Below are 27,975 nucleotides of genomic sequence, written 5' to 3' on the forward strand. Positions count from 1 at the left end.
GCCTCTTTACTGGGAGCTGTAGAGTAGGGAGCCCTTTTAAATGTCAGCCCCTAGTTATTTAGGTGCCTAAACTTGGCTTCAGGAACTTACTCATACTCTTCTTGTTTTGGAAATCGGGCCAAAGCAATCCAGCTAGTAACCAGCCCTGAAATCACCATCTCATCTTTTTCATGGCTACATAGGAGTGAATTAAATATAACCAAAAGCCCATTTCATTTCAAGGCACAAACGTTTGCAAATAAACTGGATGAAATACAAATACATAATATAGAACTTATTTTAATACTTCTAGATAAATAAATTCATCTCTTTGGAATTCTTTGGACACAGACATCCATGGAACCTCTTCTTTCTCTCTTTTTATATTTTTTTTTATAAAATCTAAATGCAGAGAGGTTTAAAAAATGGCAAATACCAATGTATATGGAAGGCTCACTGATGAACTGCAAGTCAAAAGTGCTGTATATTCCCATCCTCTGTATCTCCCAACTGTCCATATTAACCACAGGCAGTATTATATAGCAACCACATGGTCAATATTTTGCATTACTACCTTTTAATATAATCTTTCAAATCATTTCCCCGTCTAAACTTAAATTATGTTTTTAAATTTTATTCTTCCTAAATGTATGGAAGGCATTTCACTTAGCTACACATCAGAGTGGTCGCATGTGACTCAGCAGCGCACTCCATAATATTAATAGATACTTTTCAGCTCCCTATGGGAAAAAGCAGGCAGCAAGAATCAGATTCAAGAAGTCTATTTTTTTCTCTGCTGTTTGTTACTTACCACTTAATGACCCACATGTGAAACTCAATGGTTACATAATTATATAGTAGATTTTCTGTTTATAAGTTATTTTTCTTACTCTAACATATATACAATATATCTATATATACCCCTGATAAATCTTACTTTAAAGGGACACAGTCAACCCCTTTAAGCCTCACAGTAAATATATAAGGCTTTAAGCTGTCCATACACAAAGGTCAGCTACAGAATTCAAGGGTCCCTTCAGATCCTAAAGGTTGTATTTGTTCCAAACCCACGATGTGCAGTTATCTTGTAATATGTATCTCATGTGTTGCTGTTTACATTTTATAGGTATTTAAGACATTTTATAACACACCAGTAGGAAATAAAACGAGAATAAATCTGTTTCTAAGACTAAACCTATTGCAAAAAATGTTACCTGTATCTACAGACAATCCCACTGGTGTGATATAAAAAGAGTATGTGCCATTCTTGGGATGAAATTCTGGCTACATTGCAGTCAGGAGGAACCTTATACTGACTTAAATGAGGCCAGGATTTCTCTCCTGCTTTTCACTTGCTAGTTATGACTACGTGTAACCCATTTGTGTCTTCCCTCTGCTCAACACTGAAGTGTCAGGCCTGTTTCCTGACAAAAGTGTATTTTTTGCTGTCCACTGGCATGCCTTAAACATTGATCTATCCCGTATGTATTACACCTTTTGAATATACACACACTGTACACATACGTTCTCAGTTAAATAAAAGTTTGACCTAATCTGTGTACAGCATCTGGATTATTTTTATTTCCCCACTAAATCGTCTTTATCATTCACTTTGCCCTAACCATAGATTATCTTCACGCCCATTCTTCTACAGGTGAGGAAAACAATTTTTGCTCACCAGGAACAGCTCCACATTATTGTCATCTTTTTTGGCTACTTACCAAAGTGACATAATTTGTTCATTTTATCTTTTGCAACTCAGTTAGAAACCTAGTGGCATAGATAGAGACACAATACTACTGTTTTACAAGACATCTATTGTATCTACTTTTGTTCAGATAAATACCCAGTAACTGCTGATTTGGCAGGAGGATTGGTAAGGGTACTACTATTCACAGTGTTTCTTTTTTTTTCCTTCTTCTTTAATCTACAGAATAAAGTATTTTATGTACATTGGAACCAGTTAATGCCCTTTAGACAAATTTGTAAGTTGTTTCATAAAGCAGGAAAGACATTGCAGGGAAATATGTGCCAAAAAGCACAGTCAAAAGGCTTCATAAGTTTTATATGTCACTACAAGTCAATGCTGGAGATCAGTTCTAAAACGATCAATACTCAAGAGGAATGTTCTCATCTGGAGAAAATACTGCCCATTCCCCCTTTTAGATTTTGTTCAGTTCTCTATCAAAAGTCCTGGCTCTTCATATATACTTTAAACTATAAATAAACACTGCATAGTTCAATGTTCTTGATTTTCTTTTTTTTTTTTTTTGTTTGTTTGTTTTGATTTGAAAAATTATTGCAGTACAATTAATTCCTGTTTGGAGTTCAGTAAGGAGCAAACAGCACGGGAGTATGGGTGGTCCGTATAGGCCCTGGAGCTGGTCGTAGGAGTGCTGGAGGAAGTGCTGAAGTCTGGAAAAGGGTGGCTGCTGGGGCTGTGCGAAGACTGAAGGGGGAATTCACAGCCACAGCAGCAGCTGCCGCTGCAGCTGCTAGCGGATTTGGTAAGATTCGCGGTGCCATCGGCTTTGAAGGTTCCTTTGAAAATACTAATTTTACCTGTGGGGAAGAGAGAAAACAAACAAACAGAGACACATAATTTGTTCATATTAGCTACACGAAAGGGAGCTTGACTTAAGATTATCAGTGCAAAATCAAGTAAGAGAGGCCTTGTAGTGGCTACTGACTCTACGAGCTGCAGGCTTGCGACAGGAGATACGACCTCACACATTGGACAAGGGTGAGCAGGATTTGGTTGGGGACAAAGAGTTTCAATGTTCATGCCTTCTCACTGAGACTTGTAATTTAATATGAGATTAGAAATCAAAGCAAACCTAAAAAGGGGCTGGGCAATCTGCATGAAAGTAAAGCTGCGTGTACCCTGCAAGAATTAAATAAAGAAGAATTAGCCATCAATTAAAAGGCCTCCATCTGGACAGCTTTATGATAGAGAACAGAGCAGAATGAAAACATCCTGTTCCCCAGTCTGGCTAAGAAGGTACTTTTGGTTTTATCATTAGGATACAAGTTCTACTTAAGATCTCCAGCTAGCTCCTCTTTATTAGCTCCTGCCTCTAATAACAAGCAAATAAACAATGTTTACCTTGCACCGGTTATGAAAATCTCCTAATGTTTCATATGGTCAAATAGATGATGAATCCTACGGGTGCTGCCCTATGCCATCTTGCTGTGTCTTCAAATGTTTTTTACTAAGATACTGTTCACTCTTACAAGGACTGTGAAAAAGTGGCAGATATTTTAAAATGCTGTCATAAAAACCTCTTGCCTATATCATTTAGTATGGTGCCAAACCATGTTATTTTTGTTACTGTCATTGACGTTTCTGTTTTAAAACTGTTGAAATAATGAGTCTTGTGCACTACGAAATGGAATCTGAAAAACTCCTCATTTAGGGTTACCAAAAAAAAAACAACCCAAACTCAAGCTTTTCCCCGACTGATGGAAAATACTCACAAAGGTCTATTATGTAAGAGAATTTACATTTAGTATGCATACAAATGAACATTAGAGTAGTCTATATAGATTTCTACAGATGTCCATGGGATTTCAAGTTTCTAATCAGAAGCCAGGAGCTTGAATACCTTTGTTGTTCTGGCTTTGTAACTGTGAGATAAGAATAGAAACCTCATCCACTGATAAAAGTTCCCATTGGCTCTGATGGACTTTGGGTGGGTCTGTGTCCCGGAATGACCTGAGGCCCTTTACAAAGAACATAAACCTGAATCTTTGGTATTGAATATACAGAATATGAACATATGTACCATGCTGTGGTAAATCTCGGTGTAAGTATGGACACTTCTCACTCCCAGGAAACCACAATTTCTCATCCTTGAATTGAAAGCGGTGTTCAAATAACTAACTTGCACTATATCGGTGTGATACTTTCCATTTAACAGTACCTTGCTGAGTGAATAGTCAGAAAGTAAGGACAGGAGTACCCTGGCATGAACCACCAGTGTATTTCATCATGACACCATCACCGTGTTCCAAAAAATCTGTTGGTTCTTTACCAGCCAGACAGATACAGGATTTTGACTTTTCTTAATACCATTGGCAACTCTGCTGGCCTCAAGGTCCTGTAAAGCTCTGGGAGAGATATTCAGAGGGGACCAGATTCTGTCATTCTCTTAACGGAGGACAGAATGGATGCTATATACAAAATTCCTCATGGTCCCTATGAAAAGCAATGATCTGATCTTTTCCTTGATCAGTGTTACACCCACTGATCCAAGTTGTCTTCTTCCCTTGCTGCATGTTTGACTTTTTCCTCCTTCCTTACAGTTTTTAGTAAATCTCTTGTTTAGAGCAGACAATAAAAGAACCAAAGAACCATCTCTCTCTCTCTCTCTCTCTCTCTCTCTCTCTCTCTCTCTCAAAAAAAGTGCTGAGTACAAAGTACAAAAAAAACCCCAGCCCAAAACAACAGGGCTCTGATTGCGGTCTAGAATTCCTAGCTAAGGATGTTTTCCATAAGAGCTATTTCATTGCAAAATGTTTGGACTATCAAACACCTGGTAACCTCTTTCTCTCTTGTGCAGTATTTTATACATATGAGACATTTGTTGCTTATAGAAGACTCAAGTAAGTCCCAACATTACGAGATTTCTTAAACTCTGAAATAGTACTGTGGGAATTCATAAAGCTTCTTTCTCTGAAGCGTGCAAAACTAGACTAGACAAAGCAGTACCGATGATATTGAAAACATGACATTGGAAAGTTTTTAGTCTAGAAAAACCATGAAAATTTAGTATGTCCTTTTTCTAAAAAAAATAATTGGTAATGCTCATACATTTTTTGTCATGAAGAGCAAAGATCTGTGACTTTATATTAAAAGGCCAGGACTATCTTGCCATTCTTGGAGGAATCAGGAACTTCTAATGAAGTTAGATAGCTTTTCAGTTAGTTTATCAACATGGTTATGATTTCAAGATAGGTGCAAAACCACTAATGTTCAGTATGTACAGTACATTGCACCATTTCAAAACTCTCTACAAGTACTAATTAACGCATGGGTCAACATTAAGAGTAAAGTAGCCATTATTTGTTTCCTTTCCAATGACGTAAACTAAGGGACAGTGAATGACTTGAAAATTTAATGGAGAATAAAGAAAAAGTCTACAGCTCATCAAAAACATTTACATTCAAAGTAAAATTAGCAAATCTTTGGCTTGTTGCTATGCCATTCTGCATTTCAAGTGACAGCATTTTGGTATTTTTTCTATTCAAAACCGAAAAGACTAAATGGAGAACTGCTCTTATCCTTTCTCAGCATAGCCTCCATTCTACTATGGATATCTGTTCATTTATTGCTAACTCATTCTCTCCTTCTTAAATCCCCTCTACTTATTTGCTCACCTCTGGCCTGACTTGTGAGCAACTGGGAGTGAGGGAGCTGGAAAGGGACGCATTGACTTTATTTGTCTATGCAGCAACTAAATGGCCTTGATCCTTGGCTGGAGTTCTCAGAAATCACCATTTACATAAATTGGCAAATAAAGAACCGTGCACACCAGCCACAGTAATGTAATAGTTATTTTCATCCCCTGGGAAACAATGAATTTAAAGGCATAACAATCCTGTCGGAGAGGCCTTAGTGATTCCATATTCTACTTACCTAATTACATATTTTATATTCCTTTCCGTATAGCTTATATGTATTGGAGACATTGGTCTTCCTGGTAGATTACTGAAAAACCCTAGGGGGCTATTTCCCTACTAGTGGATCTACCAGAAAGGTGCAATGCGTTATGCTACAACATCAGCTGAATTGTGCAGGAACGTACCACTCATGAGGGCTGCCCCAACACGGACACACTTTCTGTTGTCAAGAAGAGACCTTTGACCAAACTTAAGAAGAACTGGGTTTTCCCAGAAAAAAAAAGCGCCATATTCTGTCTGCGTTAGAGATGATGGTCAAGGAACAAGGGGCTAATCTTTATGAGGCCAATGAATCAACATCATCGCCCCTCTGCCAAAACCTTCTATAAACCCTTACAAAACACCACGGCACATAAAGCAATCATGCAGTTTATCTGATGGAGATAAATGTCAGATGTTTCACTATCCCACCCACAATATAAGCTGTTTCTTAACCAATGGCAGGATCCTAGCAGGGCTTTTTATTAAAAAGTAAACCTTTACTAGCTTTTGAAGCTAGTAAGAACTGTGGTTCAGAGAGTTTATCCTGCCAGTGGAAAATGTAACCAGAACTGTCCTGAAACTGAGTGGAATGAAATGAGAGATGGATTTTGTTAATTGTTTCAATTGTTATCTGAATAATTTTCTAAATAAGGATAGAATAAAGGTTTTATGTTTTATAGAGTTTTATTTAGTCCTTTCTCACTATTGTCCTTGGTGAAACCTAGAAAAATCCTGTTTGACATCTGGGTGTTTCTTTCGTCTGTTGCTCTCTAGTGACCTTTGAAACAAGCTGCTTTTCTGAGGTTATTCAAAGTAGCTACCGAAAACGAGGACCCACGGGTTGTAGTCCACACCCATCAAAGTATATAAGAAGTCCCTTTTGGGCTTCCATGGGCTCATTCTGACACCTGTATACTCCCATTGCTTACGCTATTCCTCTCATTTTAAACATTTTTCCACTTACATTTTCTAAAAACCCTACTCAGCAGAGCGAGAATAAAAGTAAAATAAAAAGGTAATTGGCTTACCCCTAAAGGATGTGTTCCCTTTTGGAGTTTGTTGTAAGGGCTGTATTTAGGTTTAGGTGGCTTCCCAGCAGCTCTGTCTTTGTGCCTTCTACTGCTTATGTGCTGTCAAAATACATGGGGGGGGGGGGGGGGGGAGAGAAAGAAGAGTAGTGATATTTCCTTAATAGATCATTTTAGGTTCTGCTTTACACAAGGGTGCTCCAATACTGAAGGCTACTGCTCTCCACAACAGCATTATTTTAACTAATTCAATAAGGAATGGCAATAGGGTCTGTTCCGATTTGAATGATCCTTTGTGCATCACATATTGGGACTGTGATTTCCAACAGTCCTCAGTTCAACTCCACTTCCGCTGTCGTCAATGACCTTCTCACCTTTGTTAACTTAAACAGGACCTGAAACAGGTCAAAGATAGAAGACACTGACAAATTCCTCCCTATCTCTATAAAGCACCCATCAAATTCACTCCACTGCCGATAGAAAAGTTTTGGAAGACTATTAGATAGTAAAGCATCCCCTATTCAGGGAGGGGGAAAAGAAGGGTCACAAAATTGTTTAAATCCCTGGGCATCCTTTTAAGACTTCAGCCGAAAGATGGTTACATATCAAACTAAGTGACAGTGAAAAAACCCCACAAAATCCATTATCTTCTTCATAAAATCTATGAGATTTTACAAGAATCCTTCTACACGGACTTCATTGCTGTATTAGATGTGAAGGACCTTTTTCAGAACTATATTTTCACTTTGATTTTCATTCTCGAGAGCGTTCTCGCAGAAAAAGACAAAGAACTGGACATTTATTTTTTCCTGAAAGCAGAAGACAAGTATTGCTATTGTCCATTACAGAATTTATCTTCATTCTTGTAAAGTTCCTTAACACGTATTTAATCCCAAAAGGCATATGGAATTAAACTAAGTGTTTTTCAGAACAAAGGTTTTGTTCATCTGAAGAATGACTGAACATAACTTAGTGTAATTGCCATTCAGAGGTCATGCTTCTCAGTTACAGAGCAACACTGATAAAAAATATTACAAATCCTCTCCATCCCACATTTCTAAGCAGGTTATTCAGTGTTTTGTGAAAATACCGACTGCACCCACCTCCACATCTTTTTCAAGGCAAATATCATGCAGTACGCTAAACGGCAGGGTTTATTAGCTCATGACAATTATAGTAGTCTAAAGACAGTTATAACGTGTTGCAGCTTACAGCTTCCATAACTCTTTAAGACATATATATATAATCAAAAGCTTTTGAGAAAATATATTATGTGCAAGGGAAAACCATATTCAAAACAAAACATACAGCGTGGAAGACAAGTGCAAAGGGCAAAATCTGTAAGCTCCACTTGGATGTGAACTGTTAGACTGACACATGCTGATGGTCACGTTGGTACTTTATCACCATGAAAACAAAGAACAGCCAAGGATTCACGCTCTGCAAGCTAGCTAAGTACCTGTTTCAGTTGTGTCTCAGAGTTTACGTGCACATCGCATATTTCACAGTGAAATGTTTTGTTCTGAAGGCCTGTGTTTCCTTTATTCACAGGTCCTTTGCCTTTTACGCCTGCCCGGGGAAAGGCTTTTATGGTTCCACTTCCATTCCGAGCTTCCAGCATAGTTTTGTGCTTAGTCCCTGGAGACATTAGAAATGGGAAACAGAAACAACTTTGGCAAATTTGGTTGCATTCATTGGTTTGTTTTCTTTTTTAAAAGAAAATCATATGAACCTCAGCTTGGTGCCATGTGCTACCCTTGGAATACGCCTGTGTTTCTCTGTATCAGATTCATACCAATGTAACAGTATTTCACATCTGATATTTAATTATTAAATTACGTATCTGTAGGTAACGCACTAGAACAAGGCAGCCACACCAGTAAGTAGTGGCACAATCAGGTATCCTGATGTGAAGTTAAATGGGTGTGACTTTTCTCATTAACTCCTGCTGCTAATAAGACCTGAACTGTAGTTGCAAAGGAAGAGTAATTTAGCTATTAAAGATGTAGTTTGCTTTGATTTGTAGTCCTCCTGAACGGATTGATAAACCGTATGCATTAGATAGCTTACACTTAAATCTGTAATTAACTAATTAGTCTCCAACTCAAAAAGGGGCAGAAGTTCCTGGCAGCAACCTATGGATCCTTAATGGCCTGGACAGAAACCAAACGTGTGAGAAATATACATGTGAGAAAAATGCACTTGCAGTTTTTATTAAAATAAAGGTTGGACAGAAAACAATAGTGTCCTGTTGCTTTACCTTTACTCAGACCGAACAATTTCTTATGCTGTTGACTTCCACACAGGTAGTCTATGATGATAACGGACTACTACCATGTACAGAATCAGTGTTCCACTAATTGATAATTTTTGTATGCATCCACAAGTACACTTTCATAAGCATGCATGTGTGTGAGCACGCACGCAGTTTGGAGGGTTGTGTTTAAATATTCAGAATAATGTTTTGGCTCTCATCTCGATCAGGAAAATGTTGAGAGTCTAACCCTCATATGAAGTTAAATGGGTTAAACGGGTACAGCTTTATGAACTTGAATTTTCACCAGTTGAAGATCTGGCATACAGCAAACACAGCATTCAAAGACGATTAGGCTTTGTTTCTCATGAACACCAACAAATTATCATTCCCTTTTTAATTTAAGTGGATCGTATAGACAAGCCAAAGCTATTTCTTTTTTTATTACATCATAAAACCCTTGATCGTCTTACTGCAGGTATATCATCACCTTCTCTGTTTCAAACCTAAGGTTCTCTGCCTCTCCCCTAACTCTGATTACCCTGCTGGCAGGTAACTTCTGACATCCAAAATCAGGAGTTTTTCTGTAGGACTGGTATAGGTGGTCATTGCCACCATATTAAATCCCAAGATCTTTTAACCACGCTCACCACAAAGCCAATCAATAAGGTGCTTAAAATAGTGACTGTGAATGGTGGCTCTCTACTACTGGAACTTATCGATGCTACTAGCTCTAATAACAATAAAAGGTTTAAAAATTAAGAAAGGTGGAGGTGAGCAACTGCCCGTTCAACTCTCATGCAGCAGTTGCTATCATTTGATGAAAACAAAGGAAAAATATACATATTTTTAACGAGTTATTAACACACAACACGGAGCTAAGAATTCTAACTCTTATCATTGAACTCTGACTGATGCTCCCTCTTTCAGCCTTAATTTGTTAGATTTCAAACAAAACTAATGGCATTCATACTCAGTTTGCTAGCTGGCACAAACCAAAGTATGCAAACTCTGAACACCAAAGGTAATGAAGCATGAGCTGTCTTTTAGCTCACTGAGGTTTGGAAGCTGCAAAAGCTAAAATGTAAGAAAATGGGTAACTTGCGCGCAATAAAATTCCTTTCTTCCCCCTTTATGAAAGCCTCTTTGCCTGTCATTTTTATTCTTTAATAGTTAATGAATTCCATGTAATTGCCAGTTTTCTGCCACCTCTTTGTCCCCTGCTGCAAGAGATCTAATCTATTCAGGGGAAGATAATTGCGGAGCTCTTGAGACAGGAGGAAAAAAAGGAAGCAAGCGAGCACTGCTCCATCTCACCACTGTTGTGCGCCTCCAGCTGCGAGGCAGAGTTGACAGCGACTTTGCATAGTGAACAGTACAGCAGTCTTTTTGCTTTTTCTTCCTCAGTCTCAGCGGAAGGGCATGTGGTGCTGCTAGTGGCTGTCGTGGGGATTTTCTCCACTTTGGAGGTGATCTCAGTTGTCATAACACTGCTCTTCCGGATTTCCACGGTCGTCGTCGTTGATATTGCTGGTGTCCCTGTGGTAACATCTGTGGGCAAAGCGGGGAGATAGAAAGAAACAACAACAACAACAAAAAAAAAAGGTGGTGACCTTTGGCATTTGCTTGTTTGCATCCTAATGCTGTAACCGCACAGAGAGCCAGACAGTGCTGGTGATGGTTTGACTAATGGTAATGAACTAAATCTGACCTTATTCTTTGCATTTTATGGGGTTACAAAATACAGTACTCCCACGTGTCGAAATGCCACATATTCTGTCTCCTGCATTCTGCTAACACCCAGTAAATACAGAATTCATAAACTGAAAAGACAGGTCGTTAAGACTGTACTGTACAACTGAAAGATAATCCACTAAAAGAGGTCACGTAAATTACCATTACAATAGGCAGTTAAAATTTATACGCAGCACTTCAGATGCATAAACTGCCACAGTACCACATAATACTTACGCCAAGCTAAAGTTTTAGCATTCTGTACTAATAAAACTAAAATGAAAAGAATTGTACGTTCTTGATCATTATATATCTGATAAAATAAAATGTTAAATTGATACTTCACTTGATATTAGCCAAAACTAATATTAAATGAATGAAGGTACTTATTAATACACAGTATACATTTATCCATGCATTATTATTATCCGTTATTGCATACTAACAATACATACTAATAATAGTAATTAAATATACAGAATTCTATATCTGAGACCTAGACAAACACTAAGAAGACTTCTGTTCTGTGTATCAGCGGTATGTTTGGAAAAACCGTAAGCATGTGATACACCTAAATCTATTTTGAAACCGAGTGCTTGCATCTAAGAACTTGTGCTTTTTCTGTGGTTTTCAAATCCAAGAGAGGGAAAATACACAATGATACTGTGGTTTGCATAATATGTACATGACATTTGGATATGGCAGTATCCTTTGGTAGTTAAGTACTTAGCATGGTAGAGGACAGTAAGATCCTGCGCTGAGCCACTGGAGAGATGGCAAGCAAGGGACAGGAGAAGGAGAGAACCGACGGGAGCTGTTCTGCTTTTGCAGTGTTGTATTTTATCATATTAAGTCTACTGACTAGCAGCTTCCCCTGCAAAAAATCTTAGTCAATTTACTGGGATACTCCTGGAATTGGGTACTTTCCAACACAGAGAGCTCACATTTTGGCTTCACATATCCCTTGGTGTTAGTGGTGCTCTACCTGTACTGTGCTTTATTCATTGCCATCTTCTAGAACAGGCAAAATAAAAATTCTTTCGCTTATAGATCTCAGTATGTGCTGTGATGCAGGAGGGACACAGCTAACTGATGCCACAGAGGTGTGTTTCAGACTCATACTGTTCAACAACTTCATTAATGATGAACACGCCTATTAACTTAGAAGACTACAGCAAACTGGGAGCAAGCACAAATACACTGGGAGACACGATTCAAAACAATTTTAATGCATTGGAGAAACAGTCTAGAAAACTAGATGCTTTTCAGTAAAGTCAGTTGCAGGAATCCACACTCAGTAAGATTAGTCTGATCTATTAAAACAAGATGAAGAACAGCCCCAGTACTGCTTTTGGGGTTTTTGTTTGTTTCTTTGTTCGTTTGTTTGATTGATTTTGGGTTGGTTGGTTTGGTTGGTTCTGGGTTTTTGTTTTTGTTTTTGTTTTGTTTTGGGTTTTTTTTTTTTTTTTTCAGAAAAAGCTTTTGGTAGTGGATAACAAGATGAAGACAGACCTTTTACATCACTGTGTTATGAAAAAGGTCCCCACCATATTGAAAGAGCAAAATGAAAGATTTATAAAGTATTTTTTTTCTCCTCTAATCAGCACTGGAGGCCCTGTGTCCAGCACTGCAATGTCAAAAATCAACAGTTACTTGCTTTGCTGTTAATCCAGCAGCAATACAAATGCAAACCAAAAAGAGAGGGGTTCCGAGGGAGGAAGCAAAAACAAATTAGAGGTTTAGAAAACATGGACTGTGAACACAGAAGATGAAGGGTAAACACCTACAACATTTTACATATCTGTGGAAGGTAGCTAAAAATAAGAGAATAAACTCTTCTCACTGACCGCTCCTAACAGGACAAGGATTATTGGATTACATCAAGAGAGACGTAGATTAGATATCAGGAAATTCTTTCTAATATTAAAGCTTGTAAAGCCTGAAAATAACCTACCTACAGAGATCTGGAAATATTGCCTCCTGGAGCACTTGAAAGTGGCTGAACAAATATCTGCAGGAGCAACCCAGGAATGACCCTCTCTTGGTCAGTGGGAACAGGACCCTTCAAGCCCTGTTAATTTCTATACATTTTGTATTTTGTAATGTTTCTGCATATTCTCTCAGAGGGTTTTTAAAAATTATTATTTATAAAACCAAGAAAGCAGAGTTTGTCATGTGAATATTCTACATATTGCCAGGCATTAAAGCATATAGCAAAAATAAGGTCCCACTCAAGGTCCAATCAAAGTGTTTTGTTTTGGTTTGGTTTTTTCCTGAGAGTGTCTGGAGGTGGTTATATGATGAAAGTACCAGGGATGTCAAATATTGGTGCAGAAGGAATGGTGTTACCTTGCTGAACATTCTGTTCTTCTTTATTATTTTCTACAGACCAACAATAATGTCTCAAAAAGAAAAATAGTATTTTGAAATATTAAGCCTTTTGTTGGGAAACCGATGAGTAAATGAAGCCTTTGTAGATCTTTCCACAAAATTACACATTTAACTAGTCACTCCTTTCCCATCCCAGAGCATGCGTGTCGATGTTGGGTTTCCTTCAGATGAAAGTTGCTGCCGTGAAATTATTTTCCTCAAAAGCCCACTTCCAGCAGTACATAACATTGCTTTTAAAACTGCAATTTCTCTATCCTGGGACTACTGTACGGTAGTAGGTCTAGCCAATGAACTTTCCTGGTGAAAAGGAAGGCAGAGGGCAGATGGCACCAGGGAGAGGGAAGGAAAAGGGAAAGAAGACGTTAACATTCTCTAAGGACTGATGGCAAGGTTGGTCCTCGTTCTAATCTTGCAGGAAATTAGATACGTACATCAATCACCATTACCAGCTTTGCAGTGCAAGGGTCAGTATTTCACCCTAAGCAAATTATAGATCATAATTTCTTTATTTTCCATAGGAAAACCTGAGGCAATGAACAACAAAAAAAGCTTAAATAACTGCAGATTCTATTCTGTTTCAAATATATGACCTCCTACATCTATTCTGATCTAATATTTCAACATATAATTATTTTAAAGTGAAAACAAAACACAATTGATTATGCTAGTCCTTTTAAGGGTATTTTGATTTGCATGTGTGAAAGCAGCCTTGTATATCAAAATTAAACTAAAAATGCTGTCATCAGCATATTCTTCAACTAACACAAATATCAGTTCAGCATATGTTCTCCTCATATACCTTTCAAAAGGTGCCCTATATTAATACATTATACATTCCAGTAATGCAAATGCATTACTGACATCAAAACATGTACAAGAAAACCATCCAAGTTCACCATCTAAAAGCCATAACCCATTTAAAGATGCAAAACCGCTCCTCCTCATATAAACTTTAAAATTATCTGCAGGAACTAAGAGAAAAACACTCTAAAAGCTGTCAGGTAAGCTTACAAAGGGGGAATTAAAATCCTCATCTCACCAGAACTTCTAACCTAACCAGCATGCGTCTCTCTGAATATATTACAGTGTTGCTTCCTCTACACAGTTCAGTGCCCTAAATACAAGGTACAGCATTAAAGGTATAAGGGATTAAAAAAAAAAAACCCAAAACAAAATGCAAACCACCAAAAAGGAGTAGGAAGGCATTTGAATTGATGCCTTGAAGACTGAATCAGCATTTCTTAACATAATATTATGACAGCGCTTTAAAGAATTATTTCAATAATAAATGATCTAAAATCGAGCTGGAAATTCAGTCACAGTGAAATGGAAGATTTGTTTCTGGTGACGCAGGCTTGCAGCACTGTGCTATTTTCATACCAGTGGCCTGCAGCAAATATTCATTATTGCAACTGTCACTGCTTGGCTTTGGCATAGAAGCTGATTGCTAATATTGTATGGAACCGGACTCCAGCAGCAACAAAGAGAACACTTCAGGATTCACGATAATCCATTTGCGTTCCTGGTCTTAATATAGCACCAGAATAAAAATTAAAAATACAAAAAAAATTACATTAAAAACTAATCTTGAGCACTGGCAAAATCAAAGATTTATTTTAACAAGTAGACAAAACCAGATGAAAAACATTCTGTGAGAATTGACTCCTTTGGGTACCACAGATACCATAGTTCAAGTGGAAAAGTGCAAGTGTGTGATTAAGGTCCTCCTAAGTAAGCGGGATTAATTTTATATCCTAGCTACAGGACTCATGAATTTTCTTCAGGCTGAAGAAACAGAAAATTACGACTCATGTTTTTCTTCTGAGTATGTGAAAGTCTCACTCATCAGTTCCTGCTACTAAACATAAGAATTTCTTATCCTGAAACTATAAATAGACCCGCAGAGAGAAAAGTGCTCTGACTTCAAACAAATCACAACTATTTATGAGCATATTTTTTCTTCCAAAATCTCAAGTGGCATGCATTTAAAAATATCTGATTTAGCACGTACCTATGCATTCTGGTCTCGTCTAAATCAAACTTTGCCTCTGACACAAAAGGTTTGAGCATTTAGCCCATAATGCTGTCCAGAAAAAAACAAAAAAACCCAACAAACCTCAAACAACTCCCCTGCAGAAATTAGAAAGTACATTCTTTCTCATGACAAACAGAACTTGATATGAAATATTTCTCTATACTATAAGACCTCTTAGAATTGCAAAAATGTTGTCAGCTGGCTCAACTTATAGCAAACTTGCATCAAGTAACAGAATGCTCCCGTATGGGTGTTTGATACTGGCATGTTCCAAAGAGCCTCAACATAATATTTTCCTGCCTACTAAGAACTGCGTCCTCGGTTTCCTTGGGCTGCTTTGAAAATCCCACGTTCCATGACCTCTGTCGTAATTACATTTGAAGATAAGACGTAATTTCTTCTGAATCTATAACAGGGGACTATATTAAAAACAAAGTACCATCTCAAAAATAACTGTGTGACTGACTTTCTTCATGCTTGGCTGACTTTCTGCCCTCATATGCTAAAACATAAGCATGTGTGCTAGCACATGGGCTGGCTCTGGCACTTGAACAAAACACTGAGGAACTTTGACTCAAATGTATCGGCTCCTCCTTCTTTTTATGTGCAGAATACAAACTTGCATATTTTGTGGTTGGTGGATATTTGGCGCATTACAATATATTGTACAGAAAATTCTTTCAGTATCATATTATGAAAATTCCATTCATTAGACTTAGTTTTACATTCAAAAGCTGGATTCAATCTATTTTTTATAGATATATGCTTCCCAGAATGGATATCTTTTACTTGGAGAGTCAGAAGTGTATTTTTAGAACTTAGAAGGACCCATGTAATTTTTTTTTTAAGAAAAAACTAATGACAACAGCATAGTTTAGAGAGTTAAGTACCGTAAATCACGTTTCTTTTGGTGTAAAAGATCAAAATACCTGAACAACAGTTGTGTACTTCATTATGACAAGACCTCCTTCAGTGAAGTGACACGAAATATTGGAAATCGTGATGTTTACCTGATCTTTTATATGATGGATACTAATTGATATGCCATAATGGAAGAGTCAAGAGCTCTGAAGTAATAAACAAAGCTATGTATGACCAAACAAGAACAGAATTTGAAAAATTTGATGAGTTGCCTTTTCTGATCTTGTTTTTTAAACACCAGCTATTCACTTGTTTTCTCTCCCTTTGTCTGTCACTGCCCTGGCTTGTCAATCACCTTCTTGCAAAATTTCCCTGTTACTTGGCTTTGTCTAGGTGTCCGTCGTGATTGTTTTTAATATCCAGAGAGTGAAGGGCTGAGTGTTTCCAAGGTATTGCCCAAGCCTTTCCTCAAATGTACAGAACAAGCACTACTTAGAAACTGAAGAACTGCAGACTTTCCCAGGACCAGCGTGAAAGCCAAATACCAGGAATTTTCTTGGTTCGTAACTGGAGAAGCGATGACCTCAGTATTTTGACCAGTCCCTGTTTTCTAACACTTAAATAAATCACATTATATACAGTGTTCATCACTCAGGATGAAGAAACAAGTGGCTCCACAACAAGTGGCCTTGTTTTACTGCTGCCTCTACTCCAAGCTTCCCAGCGACATGTCTTGGTGGTGACCTGATGGGAGCGAGACAGAAAACAGGACATTCGGTGACAAAAATTGTCCACAGCGAGAGCAAGAGTGAAGAGAAAGTAGCGAACTTCACATGTTTGCTCTGTGGATTTTTTTTCGGCAGTTAAACTCCATTCGGCCAAGTCCTAAAATGACCTTCTTCATTAATTAGCAGTACAGAATTTTCTAACGAAATTATACGCCATTTTTACTAGTAGTTCCCTTGGTTTAAAGCACAGTTCATTAATCCTGAACAGGATTAACCGCAGAGGGATGACTGCATTCCTGTTGAGGTTAATTGAACGGAGCTGGCAGCAACAGCAACAGCTGGGGGTAAAAGGCCCGTGGAAAGGGAAGGAGGAAGGTAGGGAAATGTCACGCTGCGCCTGAGTTTTGGGTTCTCAGGCAAATGTAGCTGACAAAAACGTGACTGGAAGGAAAGGAGACGATGAGGAGGAACCATTTATTTTCCGAGTTATTTTAAGCAACTCTTGTTGACGGCTGGGTCTGGGTGCTGAGCTCTCCTTTCTCTGGTATAGATTTCTCCTCAGCCAGGCAGAAGAAAAACGGCTCCCGCCAGCTACAAGCGAAAGGGTCCCCGTGTAAGAAGCTGCCGGGGAAGAACGGGTGGCTGGCTGAAGCTACTCTTGCCGTTTACTTAATGAGGCTGGTGTAGTGAGAAATTCAATTGGAAACCAGGACAAAGTGCTTGTTTAAAGGGTGGAGCTCACAGCCAAGTGCAAAGAGGATTTTTGCAGATTGTGGCCTCAATGGCCCTGTTAAAATAACACATTTGCTATTCCGACTCCAACTTGAAGGTTATACATGAGGCAGGGTGTTAGATTTCATTTCGATAGTTACATTTTTATTTTGGAGGCTGCAATGTAAAACACTGCTTTTAAGATAAGGAATAAAACATGCACATGGTGGTTTGATCACATATACAGAAGGAAAGCTGTATTATCCTATACGTAGGTCCCTCATGCTTGGCAACATCAAAGGCTACGCTGGCAAACTGCCACCAGTTTTACATCTGCACATGCTTCAGTATGCATTTCCCAACTTTTAAGTAAAAGCAAACCCAATCAAAAATATATTTGTAGTTTATCTTAATGCATGAGCAGAAATTGAGCATCAGTTGAGTTTACCACCAGTAAAAAACAAGGAATCCAAACCAATTCCTTAAAAGTTAAAAGCCCACTACACAAAAAGGCTCTATAAGCTATCCTACAGTAAATGAATTTGCCTTGAATGTACCTTTCTGCAGTATGGAGGCCAACATGTGCACAGCATTCCCCATCCCTACCATTAAACTCTCTTATCCTCCAAAACAGGTCTGCTGCACACGAACTGCCCATTGCCCCTTGGCTTGTACTGAACTCCAGACTCTGCCCAGGGATATCTGGGAGATTTAGCTTTGGCCAGAAGTCATCCAGAGACAGCTATAACAGTGGAAATGAATAGACGGTTGCGTTCCCGTGTCCAGGAACATCCTTGGCACCGTGTGAATGGCTAGTGTAGACAGTAGTCCAAAATACAATTTAAAAATAGCCCCTGCCTCACCACCAAGGTCTAGGTGATATGCGTTATACCTAACCAGTACTGCAGGCAGTACTTCCCCAAGGCGAATTCAGGGAGTAACTCTTGTCTGTATCACTAAAAGCAACGGCTTCAAGGTATTACCTCCCCACCAAATACCCATTAGGGCTTTAACTCGAGCCACGTACCTGGAAGAACAAATTGTTGTTACCGAGGCCAGCACGTAATCACGATTCAGTCTCTGCCTGCTACTCCTGCTGCCCCCACGTGCCACCCCGCAGACACGGGGAAGGATGCAGCAACCAAGCTGTTCTCTTTCACCTCGCACCATCAGCTGTAGTGAGGGAAGGGAGCTTTGAACGGGGCTCTCCTGAACTCCCCTTCTCTTTAACAGAGACACGGAGCAGACGCAGTCCAGGCTATACACTACTGGAGACTAAGAAGTATTTTTCACAAAACAAGCAGGCTGGCGAAGCCTATTTAAAACTTGATATCAAAACCAATTTACTGTGGAATCTCTTCCCCCAGCAATCTGCCACAAAAAACAAAGAATCACGGAGAAGTATTAATCACTGGCAGAAGGACAGAAAATACATTGCTTTCATTAATCAAATGGAACAAGGAAAGAATGAGGGAACTGCACTGCAGATTGCATATGGATAGCTCTCCATTTTAAGCAGGGAGTTGATTTTTTTTTTTTTGCATTTTAAGCAAGTTGAATGTCCTCTATAAACCTACATCTAAACTTTAAGTTTCAAAACAGATTTATAGTCCTAGAACCTAGAAGTAAATTAAAATAACTGGAATCCAACTCAGAATTTCTGAGAACTCTGACTTCTCACTGCTCTCATAAGTGTAATACTTCATGGCATTCTCCTGTCTTGAATCCAGGAATAATTAAAGCTATTCCCTTTACAGCAGCTTACTTCCTTTACTGGAGAGCATTGAGCTAGTAAATCTCGTTTTGGCAATAAACTAATGTTGTGTCTAATATAGGAATTGTCAGAAGCTGTACAAGCATCTGTTGTAACTGTATGACTTTTTTCAGTGGAGTGAAGGCAGAGAGAGCAGTGAGAATACATACATTCTTTCAGACATCTGTCTTGGAGTACACTGTAAGTAAAGCCTGTAGCAGATGTGTTCTGTGGACTGATCAGCAATAGCTTTCTTACAACCACCTGCTCTTCCATAAGTAGCTGAGATATCAAACGCCCAAATTTTGGAGGAACAAATTTCACAAGGAATTGATGAGAGAACAGAACAGGAGGTGGTAGGGTTATTATCCTTAGTCTTTAGAGTAAGTAAGTGTTCTGACTTTCCTGCTATCCAATTTAGGTTTTTAGCAGTCCTCTTCAGTCGGATGCTTTTACAAGGAATTGTTCCTTTGGCTGCCCACACATCGTTGGTAATGTATTCCATAAATTGACAGGCACGTCCCAAGAGTGGTACCCAGGTGAGTGCCAGGGAAAGGAAATCTCTCAGGAGATTTCCGGAGAGTCTATGAAAGGATGTTTCACTACTCACAACTGCAGTTATTATGACCATCTGTTTAGCTTGCTCTTACATCTCCAGCAGGCTCCATCATCTAAAAGAAACGTTCCTGCTATTGCCTGCATTCTTTCTACTCCTTCCCCTCTCCAAGCCAACGCAGATCGCTTCTGGGCTAGGACCGAAACAAAGGGCTTATGAAACACCCTGTGCTGTCATTACAGTTAAAGGCATTGAATGATGTTTACAGGGAGTCGTACAGACAATCCAGACCAGCAATTTCTAAATAACTTGATATCATCATAGCTCATGGCATGATTTATAGATTTTGTTTTGCTTTTTCTTACTTTTTTTAAGAAAACAATTATTTTGTGCAACTCTAGCAGTCTCTGTCGGCTACCATGCATCAGTCTTTCCCCTACCTTCAGGCAGCCTGCTACAACTTAACTATTAATTTAATTACATTAGTTGGCAGAAGCAACGTGTTAAATAAACCACAGTGAGGCTGGATGGCTGGTCCTGGGATTAGGCAAAGAGCAAGTGAAGTGCTTCAGTTATTTAGTGAGTTCCCTCTCATCAAAGTTTCTCTTTGTCAGAAGAGTCCGAAACTACTCTTTTTGTCTCTTCCAGTGGCGCTCCCTGGCACCATCCACACGTATCCAGCAGAGAGGTTATCAGTGCTTCGCTGCTTGGAACGCTTATCTGGTCAATACCATCATTTTAGCATTGAAGCTCTCAACAGAAGCAAAATGGAAGAAGCGATGGTTTCCTAGCCCAAAGGTGTTCTTCTGGAGAATTACATAAAGTCTTTTGCACACAAGGGAACAGTGAAAATCACAAATGTATTTCGTAACGGCAGCATTCATAGGTACCACTCCGAGTTTCAAAGCTTATAGAATCAAATATATTATTTGATTTAACCAATTACACATAAAACAACGATAGGATTGTATTTTTGGACACAAAGCTAGCAGAATAGGCCTTAATAAGGAAATGACTGCTCTTAGTTTGCAGTGACAGAAGAAGAGAGCAGCTGCATATTAATGAAAATTAGCATCAAAATGGCAGCGCCAGACTAGCTTTAGCAAACATTTGCAGGATCTCAGATGAGGCATTTAATTCTTGCTATGCTTTGGCCTTCTCTTATGCATTCTCCTGTAAGGCTGATATTAAAGGCCTGTGTTATTTGGAAAACTAAAAGTGACATACGTTAATACTCATAGTGACATAGTTAATTTGTTGGACGGTTTTGTCTAATACTCGCAAAGACAAAAGTTCTGTCATGTTGAGTGAAGGTAGCTATATTGTGAGTGGTGTGATGCTTAGGCGATTAGTCACAGGCGAAGTGAGAGCCGCAATCTGTTCAGAAGAAATGTCGTGGAGGGACATTTGAAGAAAACAGCCCTATGCAACAGGAGCAGGGCTGCTAATAATTGCAAACTGTTTGTGCTAGTTCTGTAATGGTGGGTCTTTTCACACTTTGTTTTCCAGTAGGGGAGGATATTAATGAGCATAATTACAGTTTTTTATTAATTTCTTTGGTAGACTCAAATTGTCATTCTCTACATGTGCCACATTCTCCTTTGTGTGCGGTTCTTTCCCTAACAACATAACACAGTAGCAACAAAAGTGGTTTCAGCTTCCCATCTAAATGTGGCTGCAAATACTACACCACTTACAAGATCATACCCTAGCTCCCTCTGTTAAATTTTTTTCCTTTCTTGTACATGACAGTTATTCAGACATCGCTAGATCTGACATCATCATTCAGACCCAGCATTAGCTCTTAGAAAACAGAAAGAGAGAAAATAAAAGTTCTCTGTAGGAGCATAATATACTATAGCGCTGGTTCCTTAATTTTCAGTCTGTCATGTCTCTCTCCCATGTATACCATAGCAGGGAAAGACATGAGTAAGAGTCCGTGGAAGCACAAATACAAGCCCAGACATTTGAAAGCTGCCATCATTTGCAGCTATCTTATGAATAACTGAGTGTATTTTTCATATTCATGTTTACACAGTGTCTAGGTGAATAGATGCAATTTGCCTGTCTCTGCAGCCTTTCAGCCATATAATTATTTGTTAATGAACATGCAAGTTCGAAGTATCACACATCTGCAACAGTCAGATCACCGTTTCCCAGCCACACCTTCACTCAGCTTAGCATCAGTGACTTTTCTTTAAAATCCACTTTTCCTTCATAAAAAGTAACATTTTTAGCCCTTCTATAACACCATCAGATCTTATCTCAACAATTCCAGTTCAAAGACCTACCGAGGAGCAGAATACACAGAGAACGGGGAAAAATAGTAGCAACTGGAGCATACAATTAAAAACAATAATCCAGAATAATTCTGTGTAAAGTCTGGGGCATTGCTGGGGGGTGGGATTTTTTATGATGAAGAGTGTATTGTTCCTTCTTAATAGCTAGCAAATAATAACATTATGATTAAGTTTTTCAATTTTGGGGGGGAAACCTGTAGCATTTAAAAAAAAAGTTATTAGGATGAAAAATATGGAATTAGGAGCCTAATTCTTTGTATTAGCTTTCAAAAATCTTGGAAAACAGTTGTAGTATGACTGCATTAGTAGAATAACAGCAGCTGCAATAACATACTTCTGAACACCCTTCAGCTTCTGCAGCATCCAGTACAAGAACATTTAAGCATCTCTTCAGCACTGATATACTACATTAGATGTTCTACCATAGAATACAAACAAAAAAAAATTACAAATGGGTTTACTTAGGATCACTTTGCAGCACACAGCATTTTAGAAAGCTCAACACAGGTTGTGAAAGATGACGGCACTGCTCTTCTGAAACAAGACTTCAACTGTGCCAGTCCCTGAAACAGCAGTACACACTATGAAATGCAGGTTTTGGCCTTCTAGATTGACTTCAGTGTTTTGATTTATGAAAACTAGAAATGATTAATTCACAATGTAAAGAATTTGGCCAACACTAACACAAACACTTTCCTTACGTAATGCTTCTGCATTATCCATTTGGCAAGGAGGTAGAGAGTTTGCTTAGGTCTCTTTCAGAAAACCTGCATCAGCTGTGACCTTGTAAGCCAACTGATTATAGTGGTACTTTAGCTACAGTCTTAGGAGGTATATCTATATAGAGTTTTTAAATTGTTTTTGGTGATTGGGAGTGAAAGACTGTAAATTGACTGCAAATTGAGAATACTGGTTCCTCCCTCTCAAAGTGTCTGAACTGTAGGTGAAGTGAATCTATAGATCATCAGGTTTCTGGATCTCTGACCATGACGAAAATGCATACGCTTGTACAACCGTAAGATTTTTTGGGGAAATGGAAAACAAGAGGGTGGGAAAAAACATCCAAAGCAACAAATCCAGGCTTCCACTACCATGCCACCATTAGCAAAAACCTTGCTGCTTTCCTCCTCTTCAAAGGGCTACAAATTACCTCCCCTCCCTCACAAATTAAAAGATGTGAAATTAGCATGAAAACAATTATACTCGTGCAGACCAAATATATTATATTTATAATATACAACATATGCACAGATGTTGTACCAGTAATTTGGAAAAGTGAAGGGTTTTGAAGCATTTGGCTTCAAAATAAGCCTTCCACCAGTTTTCCCAGAAAGCTGCTGTACTGTGCTTCCCAAGTCTGTTTGCTGTATAGCACACAGATACTTGATCTCTTGCACGTCCGGATAATAGTGAAAGCAAGATTTGTAATGACTGTGCATTGTTTACACGTATATAGAACAGAAGACATTTCCATCTTTCATTTCCATGGCAGGAAATCACATTGGATAAACACCTGAATATCTACTTCTCCTAAAATGAATTGTGGTGACAAAAAAATTACTGAAAGCCAGGGTAGACATGACTGAAATGATTCCATCTGGAACGTGTGCTTTGTATAATTAGTAGAATTCTGCAGGAAAGGAGAGTCCATAAGTCGATCATAAACGGCACAACTCAGAGATGACAAGCAGTGCTCCAAAACTATGTTTTTATAAACCTGTTCTTAAAGCTTTCAGATGTTTTTTATAAGAAATTAAGGTGAAGTTCCAGCAGGTAAGCAGTGTAATAATCTAAACACAATTCACATCAAAACAAAACCCTTCACTTCTTCTATCCTTAGTAGTTAGTAAAGTTATAGTAGAGATGTTGTTCCAACACTTCAAATGCTACAGCACGCAGCAGAAGACGCAGCTTTGAGATGATCAAAGAACTCTTAGAAATACAGTACAAAGAAGGATACACTTCCATTTTTGACATGGTGAGGTTAAAAATTGATTGAGATAGAGTGGAGCCACCATTAGCTACGGAAGCAAAGCATTGGGTGCTTTTTTAATATAAGCAGACCTCAAAGATAGAACTGCTTCTCAAGCCCTTCACCTTTTAGGGCTATATTTGAAATATTGTTTTAAGTTGCTAACCATCCATAGCACTTACAACGGCAGCTTGAAACCAAGTAAAGGGTGGAAAATTCAAAATGGAACTCTTGAAAGCAAGCAACCGGCACTGTTTCGTATTTAGTTTTCCTTCTTTCTAACTGGAATTTTAAATATTTTCTTAATGGGAAATAGATACTAGTGGTTGGGGTTTTTTTTCCCATAAAATTTGTTATATATTTCTGTGTGTCCTTTTATGTCTTGTCTGTCTACTTTTCTACTTATAGGAAAAGCCAATAAAAAGCTGCATATAATAAGCAAGCAAGCAACCACTTAAAATCTGTTTACTGTCCATTTCAATATGTCATCATCATTGTTGTCTTCATTAGGCTGTAACCTCTCATACTTCATTGACAACAGGACTTCGCTATGCCAAAAAAGATGATTTGGATTAAAACGCCTTCTAGTCTTCGCTCTTTTAGAATCTAAAGACATAGCCCGCTATAACTGCCATTCCAGCCCCTTATTAGGTAAGACTGTGACTGCACACGGGATTTCTTCTAGCATGTTGTCTTAGGCAGAATCTCCGAGAACTTGCCCCGCTTTGGACAAACTGTGTATACTGATTTCAACCTTCCGATTTCTTCTATTGCATAGTTTGCATCACAGTTTACATTTCTTGGTTCATTGCAAGCACGTAAGCAAGGCTTGTGAATGGATCTTTTCCTTCTGAAGGAACAGTCAAAACTTTAAATCATTCAGTGCACAAACTTGACAGCTAGCAAGCAGATTTTTTCTAACGCGTTAATCACGACTTAGTCAACTGATCAATACACCTCTCTGAAGGCTCAAGTTTTTTGCTAATTCTACAAAAATAAATATGATTGGACTGGAAAGCATCCATTCTTGGTAACATCTTTCTTTTGTGACTTCAGGCTGTAACAGCTGTTTCAAATGTCAGCAGATAGGGCAGAATTAAAAAGGATAGACAACGTGGACAGGGGAATTGCAGATCTAACCTATCTGTGCCTCGTGCCAAGAAATCTGCAGATGGATAGCTGATTATCAATTCTTTTATCTAAATTTATTAATACTTTTAATCAGTCCAAATGTGCAGCTGCCACAGTGCCAAATGAAATGAGTCCGATAAAGATCTCTTCTCTCTCTACGGGGATACTGAAAAAATGCCACATAACAATGACATCCCAGGAAAAACAAGTTTTAGCAAAATAGTAGGATAATCCATGTTTTTAAAAAGTATCTTTGAAATTATCCTGCTAGGTTTTATAGAGCGCACCCATCTAGCATATTTCCCTCAACGATATAGTTTATAAATAAAAAAAACAGGCTTCTAATTCTATTGCGCATAGGTGAAAGTCTCTTGCGAGCTGATTACATCATTCCTCTGACTGCCAAGTTATCCTCTGAATGCATTTCATGACCTAAAACATTCCCTAATTCTTATCAAAAGCAATCACTAAAACCAGAGAAGTAATTTTTATGATCTCATTTTTGCTGAACTAGTATGATAGGTTACTGCAGTGATTCTGCTAAGTTTGCCACCGGTAATACTGGTCATGACATAATCAAGTCCTCCCCGAAGCAATCACTAGGAGCGATTGCACTCCCCAATCACTATAGGCTGAATTTGCAGTACCAGACTCCTACTTACTCTGCTTGTTTGTTCAAATGCAGGTTAAGACCACAAATCAGAAATTTTCTATATGTAGCACCAAAAATGGACCAGGATAAATTGTTCTTGCAACAGCAAAGTCTACGAAAAAGTCTCAAAAAAAGGATTTTGCAATAGAGCCCTTCCAAAAAAATAGTGTGTTTTTATCCTTCCACATATTCTTGCACGTCAGATGATAATTACTGGAACTAACCAGTTGAATTTAAGGGAGGACGACAATACCTTTAGGCCTAAATTGTGACCCACCTTTTCTTAAATATAATTTCTCATACCTGTTAGCAAAGTCCATGTGGTTCTTTATATGTGTTTTTTCCAAAACAAATGCTTCAATGATGTTTTTTCTAAAAAAAGAAAATAAATAATGCCAGCATCCATACAATAACAAACCAATCTGCATGCACGATGGAGGGGAACAAATGGTAAATATTTTTTTGCTCTTTCAAGCTTCCAAGAGGTAATGTTTGCATCAGCAACAGTAAATCAAATGAGTTTGGAAATTATGAAAAATACCTCAGCAATGTTCTTATAAACTAGAAACATATATTTAGCTCAAAAGTTTATCTACTTAGCCTTTAAAAAATTTCCATTAATCTTGTCTATGTATACTGCTTTTTTCCCTTTGAACTTTAAGGCCTTTCATGCTTTTTCCTTTCAGCTTCTCTTCTTTTTCCCCAGCCTAACAGCTCAGTAATTCACAGGCTGCTGCTTTATGACCGAAGTCTTGCACTGCACTGGCTTCTATCACCAGTATCAGCAGCTGCTGTTAAATCACCTGTCAAATTTGCAAAATTCTCACTCAATTTACCCTGAATGTCAGACTTGCACTTTTTTTGTCCATGTTTCTCTTCATGCTGTTTACAAAAGAGTTCTGCTGGGACCAATGGACGACTAGCTTGAGCTTCATGCACAGACGATCCTTTAATACCAACTGCCTCTCCTCTAGGAAATGGAGAACACAGCAAAATTCAAATGTAGGTTATGTTTTATGTACTGAGTTGCACGAACCATTGATGAAGTAGACAGCTTTGCGTCTGGAATATCTAACTGGAAAGCCAACAGTCCAACCTATTATGCAGGTACGTTACAAATTAATTAATTGCCGTATAATATACTTATCTGTTTTGGAAACAATTTTATCACTTTGCATGTGCAGAACAAAATTGGCTTGCATGTGCAATATGTCAATTTCTATGAAACCTCATTCATCAGTGTAGATCAGATGATGATAATAAAACCTTGCAAATTGTGCTTACACAATTTCAGCCTAAAATGATGGTCTTTAATGCAACATCTTGTACTCCAGACCAAAACGTCTAGAGAGTCAACGAGATCTTATGAAAACTATTCTCACCGCTTATGGCAGTTACATGAGGTCTCTTACAATTTTGGAAGACCTCTAAAATACTAGAGATATAGGGATATAAGGGATGCTTTGGGTCAGAGGTTTTTTCATCCAGATGATAAGAAGAATTGCATAATCGCTCCTATATTTCATAATCAAGAATGTTCCTCTCGGATGCCACAGCACTAACGGGGGACTGAAAACCCTCCAGCATTTCCTCAGGTTCTTTCTCCCCTCCCTTCAAGCATAACTGGATTGAAATTCACATCCGCCAGCCCAAATCAACTCAAAGAAATTCAAGGTGAAAAGCCCCAGGTTTGCTCTCCTATTAGTACGAGTTCCAAACATAAATCTTACAGAGAAGTTCACAGAAAAATTGATTAGTTACGATTTCACTTTAGTAAATCCCTGTCACCAAGAGCTCTATAGGTCCCCAGCATCGAGTCATTTGTTTTAAGAATGCCCACTCCAGCTGCACAGTCTAGGATGCTGCATTATTTTGCACAGAGTTAAACACATACACACATGCACGCACACACACCACATGTTTTAATATTACTAAAGACTATTTACTGCCTCCCCAGTGCAGTTTATTGTGCAAGGAAGGCAGTTTTCTGCCACTGACAATGATTTTCACCTCCTGTTAAGGTACACTTTTAGAATTATGAACATGTACCATGTTGATGCTAAAACCTCTGTAACAAAATGTGATAGTAAGTAGTATATAGCAGCTCCATTTGTGAATCCATCTGTCAAGGACACACCTCACTGCTTACTCTGTGAAATACTAAATTGTTTACCTGCACGAAGAAAATACCATTTGTTGTTGTTTTAAATAACTACATTTTTGTCT

General features: G+C 38.4%; 1 protein-coding gene across 1 annotated transcript in view; it reads right to left on the bottom strand.

The window, feature by feature from the left end:
• Window positions 1–1,227: 1,227 nt before the first annotated feature.
• LOC309686459 (zinc finger protein 385D) overlaps window positions 1,228–27,975 on the bottom strand; it is a gene marked incomplete at its 5' end in the record, with an annotated part of 142,847 nt that continues 116,099 nt past the window's right edge. Inside the window, 4 exons of the mRNA XM_082499159.1 lie at window positions 1,228–2,541; window positions 6,672–6,773; window positions 8,131–8,309; window positions 10,243–10,476. Of these exons, the coding sequence (XP_082355285.1) occupies window positions 2,308–2,541; window positions 6,672–6,773; window positions 8,131–8,309; window positions 10,243–10,476 (749 nt within the window). The 3' untranslated portion in view covers window positions 1,228–2,307. The remainder of the gene's footprint in view (window positions 2,542–6,671; window positions 6,774–8,130; window positions 8,310–10,242; window positions 10,477–27,975) is intronic.

Source organism: Vanellus vanellus, assembly GCF_965231255.1.
Source record: "Vanellus vanellus genome assembly, chromosome: 2".
Lineage (NCBI taxonomy): Eukaryota > Metazoa > Chordata > Aves > Charadriiformes > Charadriidae > Vanellus > Vanellus vanellus.